Source organism: Struthio camelus, chromosome 7 (assembly GCF_040807025.1).
Source record: "Struthio camelus isolate bStrCam1 chromosome 7, bStrCam1.hap1, whole genome shotgun sequence".
NCBI lineage: Eukaryota > Metazoa > Chordata > Aves > Struthioniformes > Struthionidae > Struthio > Struthio camelus.
This window is the reverse complement of record NC_090948.1, coordinates 35,403,650-35,411,595: the sequence shown is the minus strand read 5'-3', so window position 1 is coordinate 35,411,595 and position 7,946 is coordinate 35,403,650. Positions and strand designations below refer to the sequence as shown.

The 7,946-nt window shown below is 37.3% G+C and overlaps 1 protein-coding gene across 3 annotated transcripts in view; it reads right to left on the bottom strand.

The window, feature by feature from the left end:
• Positions 1 to 3,608: 3,608 nt before the first annotated feature.
• Positions 3,609 to 7,946, bottom strand: part of BICC1 (BicC family RNA binding protein 1) — a 112,160-nt gene continuing 107,822 nt past the window's right edge. For all 3 annotated transcript variants that reach the window (XM_068950726.1, XM_068950727.1, XM_009677008.2), the window contains one exon: positions 3,609 to 6,585. In XM_068950726.1, coding sequence (XP_068806827.1) covers positions 6,455 to 6,585 — 131 coding nt within the window. In that variant the 3' untranslated portion in view covers positions 3,609 to 6,454. The remainder of the gene's footprint in view (positions 6,586 to 7,946) is intronic.

Sequence of the window (7,946 nt, the reverse complement as noted above, 5' to 3'; positions counted from 1 at the left end):
CACAACATAACTCAGCTCTACACTGATTAAATTCTATGTCAAAAGAAATTCATAGACCAATTTTCATAATTATAGTCCACGATATTCTAAAACGTATCAAGAATAACCAAATAACACACAGTAAATATACTTAAGCATAATTCCAATAATTTCAGAGAGTATTTGGGGGAGTATTTTAAAATACTATAAAAGTTTGCAGATATGTCATTTTTTCTTCAAGGTTGAAAGCCTGCTTTTTGCTGAAAAGCAACATGTTGGTTGGTTTTGCTTGTTACTTGTTTATGGCTGTTACTAAACTTCATTAATAGTAAATACTTTAAGAGCATACTCAAATGGTAACAAAGTAAAATTATTAAAGTGAGGAAAAAAATCTCATCTAATTTAGAACCATTGGCTCCCCTTAATAGCTGTGTCAATATCTGAAGTCAGCAATTACGACTGTTCTATTTTGTTATTTTGATTTATAAAATATGCTTTGTTGACTCTAGGAAAGTGTATACAATATTAAAACCAGGAAAATTATAAAAATAAACTTCTGAATATCCCTAGTGCAGGAGAAAAACTAAAATTTTCCTGAATGCAATGACAAAGCATATTCTAATCCGAGGCTTCTGCAAAAAGCCTCTTTTGTATCTGAAGACTAAATCCAGAAATTAATAGTGTCCCAAGGGCTCCCAAGCCAAAAGAAAAATAAAGGAAGTTTATACCAAAAGCACAAGTTTATCATTGGAGACTATTAGTGGGTTCTTGTCACGTGGTGTACAAAACAAAGGTATAGGAAAAAGGACCACTGAATTAGGAAATGAAAAAAAACAGGGCTCAGTTCCTGCAAAGCCTGTGCAAATCTTCCCATCAAAACTCTGATAAGTACGTTAACTGTCCTTACAGATTTAATAAGGTATTTCTTGTTCTTCCAAAAGCTGTAAAATCCATTAGTGCTGCAATGCACTGAAGATAAGGACCATACAGAGATAAAGAGCAACTCTTAGGCAGTGTTCCTCAAAGACAGTTATTGCTATGCCTCATTTTTACAACCATCCACCATTACTTTTTAATAGAAGATTTCTTTCTGAGTCAGAGGTCTCATAGTCATGCTTCTTTGTTGTTGTAATTTGGAGCAGCGCTGAGCTGTGCCCAAGGGAAAACAAGAGATAAAATACACATAGGCGCTAGTCTACAACTTGATCAGCAATTGCCCTTATCTTTCCCAACGGTCAAGTCTCCTTCCAAACTTCCAAGAAATATTTAGGGCAGCAGAAAACACATCCTTTGGCATGATTAGCATGGGAAGCCGGACATGGGTCTGCAGTCTAGACTGGGAATCCAGCAGAGTGTAAACGCTGTCCCTTCGTGAGAGCAAAAGAGAGAGCAAGGGCAGCATGACCGGTGCATGAATTAAGTCCAGTGGTTTGGTGGACAGGGTAGGAGATAGCACCTGTAACTTGGAAGGTCCCGTATTAAGGATTCTCAGGGTGCATCCACCTGAAAAACATCCTTTACTGGCACGGATACTGAATGAGTGGTTTACGCTAGTTTCCTTCTCCAGGTACTCTGAGGTTCTTCCTCCCTCTATCGGGTTTTGAAGCTTATACACAGTGATGTTCTGTTGCTTCCGTATTTGACATTTTTCCTAATGTTCGCCTCACAGCCACCAGCTGGCTATTGCTGTTTGTTGAGGTAACTGCTTGACTGGTTCACAGTATGCCTATAACATTATTCTCTCTCTCTCTCTCACACACACACATTTGCACTGAGAGACTGATTAACCAAGCATTAAAATAAAGAATGAGAACATTAGCTATAATCCTCTTACAAAACTGAAGTAATGAAAATGATATGAATTACCTTGTAGTTTAAAAAAAAAAAAAAAGCCACCCCACAAACCAGTATTCTAGACTTGCAAGATTAACAGACTGCATGAAAATTTTCATGACATTAAATGCTATCATCTACCACTTCAATGGTAGATAAAGAAACATTAACTTATTAACTTATTTAAGTGACAACATACATGCTGATTGTTCAGAGCATTATAGAGAAAAGCTTAAATAGGTTTTTAATATTTTCCAGGCCTTAGATTTTCTAAATAAGCCACATGGAGCCCAAGACAGGGCAGAGATCACTCGATACCCTAAGCATCTCAGAGCTGATCAGCATTTAAGGGCTAAAGCCTGCCAAGGGGAAGTGCACAATGAAATGCAAGTCTCAGTTGCAATAAAGACAACAGTAGGACTTTCAAGGTTGTTACTGAACAAATGGTTTTGTGGAGGAAAGACAGGCAAAAAGCTCATCTTTATGAAATCTAGATAACGCATCTTCTGTGGTATAATCCCCTGTTATTGTATGCTCATACAACGCACTTGATTGGTGGGGAGGACAAGCAGTAAGGACAGCTGTTCCACTCTTAACCTTCACACAGCTTGGAGAACTAGTCTTTCCTCTTGAGCATTGGCAAAACCTGTTTTTGCACATCATCTTCCTCTGTGGACTGCAAACTGGCACATACGCTACTCTGGCTGGGAGCAGAGTAAGACAAGCTTTCAGGCGGTGAAACCTCTATGTAGAGAGCAATCCTGTTTATGTCTGGCCAAGTCAGCCCCCAGGGAATGTTGCTGCACCGACAGGAAAGCTGCCCTACTGCTCTGGCGCTCCGTCACCACTCCTGCTCTTTCCTTTTAGCATGACTACACCATCTCCACCACCCACGTGGCTGATGTTATATAGGTGGTCCGTTAAAGGCAGTATTTCCAAATAAGTGGTCTGCAGAGGAAGCTGCTCTGTTTCCTATCTCTGTACTGCTCAGGCATCAGAAGTGCTGTGCAATTTGCAACTCCCCTTGCCTATGCAATTTCCATTTAGTTCATGCCAGTGACTCGTGAGTTGGTGCTTCGCACCACACCCTCCAGTTGTCCTCAACAGAAAAGACTGGTGATTTGTCAGCTTCCCCAACCCTGTTCCTACAATTTCTGTTTTTCCCAGTAGACATTCACAAAATAACAGAATTTTAAAGGTCAGTGGGCCAGGAATGCTGTAATTTGAGTAAGCGTAGAGCTACGTGGACACAATAATTAACAAGGAAAATATATGAGGCTGGAATAATGAAGTGCCTAGATGCACTTAATGGTGTAAATATTATTAAACTTGCATCACTACATGCCAAGCAAACAGACTAGACTGCTACAACATTAGGTACTTACTAGGTCAGTTCGAAAGGCTATGCCTCTCACCAGATTTTACCAATTGCATGGCCAGCATCCCAAATAAAGAATCCCTACTGTTTTTTAGGAATTGAGTTCTCTCTCTTTTGCACTGAAAGCAACAGCACAACGACCATTATGAAAGAATACTTGCAACTGTCCTGCTAACCAGACTAAAGCTGACATAGTCCTTAAAATGGGAAGACCAAAGTAAGAATCAAACTCTCGTATGCCAAACCATTAAACCTGCTTTGAATTGAACCTGACATACCTTAATTCCTTGCATACTGCTTTCTCGAGATACATCGCTCAAGAAAGTACTCTCGTTTGAAAGTCAGACAAAAACACTGCATGCAATATAAACACAATAGTAAAACACACGAACTAGCATATGAAAGAAACATGTTGCAATTATGTGAAATACTGGTTTTGATATTTTATTAACAAGCAAGCATCCCTGGAATGGGGTCTAAATAAAAACACTTCATTAACCAATCAGAATACAAGGAAGTTATATAAATTTATTTTATGTAACATTGATTAGTTTTGAAAATTCCCATTTTTACCGTTTTAATTTCATCTTTTATTTAAAAAAATCACTAAAAGGACACAACCCACGAAAATACAATCTGTATCTGCTCTATATTTACAGATAACTGGTCACTATTAAGGCACAGATTTAAAACTAACATTTTAATGTAGCAAGTCAAATATTTGTGCATAATATAACACTAAGAATACGGTACACTGTACTGTCATATTCCCTTTGTGGAATCAAAATTAGTGAGAAATTTTTTTTCCAGTGTGTTCTTTTTTTTGTGAAGCCCTATTGAAAATAATGTTGTTAATGGGAAATTCTTCACTCCGGTGTAGATGATAAGCACTGCTCAGCAAAAGACCACATCAACTTAATACTGTAATAAATTCAGTTCCAAATATAGTACTGTCTAGATACATACTATGTACTTATGAAAGACTAAAAAAAATCTAAGAGTGTAAAGGTTTTTCTGATGCTTTTAAATTTAGGCAAAAGAAGCAAGAACGGGTTGCAGAAAATCCTGTACAAAGTGTTGCTAAATATTTATTCCATTAAAAATATTTTATAAAATTAACACACCTGAATACAATTCCATTTTCAAACACTGGTCTCAAGAAATGCAAACATTGAAATGACAACTTATCTGTAAGCACATAAGTAGTCCATGTCAATAGAGCTATTTATGTGCTTAGAAGTAAGCACGAGTGGAAATACTTTCAGTATTAGGAGCTGTGGCTTCCACAAGGGTTTGCGTGAAGTTGCTCTTGCCTGTGTGACACACGTACCACAAACGTCACAGGTATGTGGATATGGACTTTGGGCATTTAAGCACAGTCACTTTGATGTGAACCACTGCGTGTCTACAAGATGCAGTTTTATCCATTCTAATTTGCAGTACAATTTTAAAACCAGAGCAAGTTAACTGCTACTTTACCGACAGTGGAAGTCACCCAGCTATACACCATTAAGTAGATATGGCTGACATGAGTACTGAGCAGTCACTTCTTGCTAACCACAAGTCATTTTATTATTGCTTGATCATCTATGCCCTCAGGTAATAGCTTCTTTAAATTCCCTTTGTGTGTGCAAACTTCTATACATCTTTTTTTTTTTTTTTCCTCACCTTAAGAAAGAATTATCCATGGAAAGTGTCAAAACTATTTCTCACCCATTTTTGCATAAAAACCAACTACTGTAAATGTTATTCTAACACCTTCTGTTAAGAGCACTTGACAGTGGTTTATGTCCATCTCAAAAGGCTTGTACACTGACATAAATAATACATTACAGTAGAGGTAATTCACAATAATTCCTATGGGAATGCTTTTTAACAAATTAATGTCCGGAAACTTCATATTGCATTGCAGAAAGAGGCACTTTATGAATTCCTTCATTATATGAGAACCCTTCATAAACCCATAACAAGACATCTGTAAAGACAGAGGAACAGTATTGTCAAATTTTTTGGACTTTCACAGTATAAGAATGTAATAGTTAGCTCTATCCACTTATAATATGGACTGTTTCTGTTGAACATAACTTGTTTCAGAAATAGTTCATCTCAAGAGTTTTGCAGCTGACAATTACAAATCTAAGTTGAACAAAACAGATGCTATTACACCTATTTCATGTAGGTTGCTTAATTGCTGCATGCATAGTCATGTAAGTAATATATGTCATTTATTAAATGGCAACAGTGCTGTCTTGTCAAATTAGATTAGTTTTCTGTTTTATCAAACTGACAGCCCACAGCTCTAGTTTGATGAATGCCTTTCATTCTCTACCATGAATCTGCAGTAGATCAGTTTAATCTGTTACGTATTGTAGGTGTATAGAATCTAAAAATAAAAGTCTGATATAAATAAGTGTCCTTTAGTGGCAGGATACTAAAAATAGCCCTTTGCTTTAACCATTAAAAACAGTTTTAGCATTACAGGCAGAAGTTAAATACGATGACTGCAAAGGGTTAATATTGCAAGGTCCATTTTGGTCTTTCATTGCATCTGTTACAGTGAATTATTTTCATTGCAAGCAGCTCTGGACTGCTTCATAAGAGCATAATAGGACTGGCCCACTACTAAGGTGGTTTGAATTTGGAACAATCTTTTCAGATAACTACCAGGGAGACAGAAAGACAGAAGAAATCTGCATAAGAAGGCATAAGAATCAATTCCTAGTACCATTATAGTGAGATGTGACCTAAGGCAGGAACATCTGAAAAAAAATTTTTGATTAGTGCCAATATAACGATTGATATGGAAATGAAAGAGAAGTAAATTTCCACAGGACAAGAAATCAGAACATGTAAAGTGCAGAAAGACCTCAATAATTATCTTAAGCAGTACCAGAAAAATCCATCTTGATAAAAGCAAAATCTATGCTCTCTGGCATCCCAGCTTTTCATTCTTCCTTCATTCAACAAAGTAAAAATTCAGTGCATACATTATAGTTATAGGTAATAAAATACTAACAAAGAACCCTATATTATTATTATTGCAAATTCTGTCCAATCTACATGAGTAAAACATAACCCACATTTGGTGTTTCGAAAGACAACAGACAAAACGTGTTTTCTCCTTTTTGGCACAGTATTGTGCAGACAAAATGCTTTGGTCCTTGATACCCAAACTCCCAAAGTGCAGAGGGTGGTGTGCAGTGAAGGCTGTCCACAGGATTGCCATGTCCATCTTTATAGCGGACTTTGAGCCACAACTTACTGCTACCAGCGACCGCTGACGCTAGCAATGTCCGAATGATACTGACGTGGCAGTCTTCCACTAGCTCCACCTTCCAGGAACGAGGCACGTATGTTTGATGGGTCAAAGAGCTTTCTTCGGTTTTTATTCAGTTCTACAAAGGCCAAAGAAAAAAACAAAACCCCCAACCACTCTTACCAGAAATTAACTTTAATAGTTTTAGCTAAAGCAAAAATAAAACTATTATTTAAAATCAAAAAACATTATTCAGATGCAGAACAATATCAACTGAAAATGTAACTGAGGTACTCATTCAATATAGCAGTTCATCAGGATAGTGCTAGGTTAAGACTTTACAGAGGCTGCTTGGGAAGTAAGCTTCTATTTGCTGCAATTCTCAATTTATACTGATATGATATGGGGGAGATATTTTGCAGTGCCAAGTTAAATCAAATTGCTGGAACACTTTAAGGCGGCTGTCATTTCCTTCCACATAAACATATGGGACAGCCCCATAAAATGTATGGTTGCAGCACAACCTATATGCATCTAGACCATTTCCCAGTGCACATTACTTTAAATATAACACTGAATCAATGTTTTAATATGGATTTTTATTAAAAAAAAAAAGGTACTCGCTCCTTACTCAAATCTGTATCCTAAGTTTGTATGAACAAACGCTCATCCAAAAAAAGATTTTCCTTTCCCCACTTTTCCACTCTTACGAAAAAACTCCCTGATAGACATGAGTCGCTGATAAAGATTATACAGATTTTCATGAATGCTATTAACTAAGTATACTGCATATTCACCCTCTTTATGCCGTCACTGAAAATTCATAGCAGCATTCAAAAGTGGCATCAGTAAAAGGAATGCACTTTGGAGGAAGGAAAAAACCAAAACAAAATAAAACCTTATGTTCCACGAAACATCTAAGGAAACTGTTCCTCTGATATAGATTCATTGTTAAGATGACAACAACGGAGCACTCCTATGTAAACAGGATATCTTTTGCTATTTATCATAATTAGAAAAAAGCTCTATTTAGCTCTATATACTACAGCACATTGTGAGAAACCCTGTTTGGCCTTTATCCTTCTGCAAGTGGGATACAAAACAATCCTTTCCTTAAAGGCAGTTGGGAAAAAATGCCAGTTAAGAGTTAGGTGTCTCGTTCAAACCGAGACATATTTCACAGAAACAACTGGTCTTGGAAAAAAGAACCCAGGCAGTTTTCCCAGCCAACACAACAGCCCAGTAGAGTGGACAGGAACCAAAAGCCTGAAAACGCCAGCCTCTTGCCGCATGTTACGTCGCTTTTAGACTTCTGCCGAGTCTGAAATCCCAGAGCTTCTATGATCTGCAAACTCTTTCTAGCAAGCTTCAACTTTACAATGGGATACGGCGTTACGTAGTGTGAAACCTCTATAAAGCTCCAAGTTTTAAAAGTGCTTTCCAATGAAGGGCAAGCCCATCTGATCTGTGAACCAAATTCTTACTCCAAATTCCTTTCTC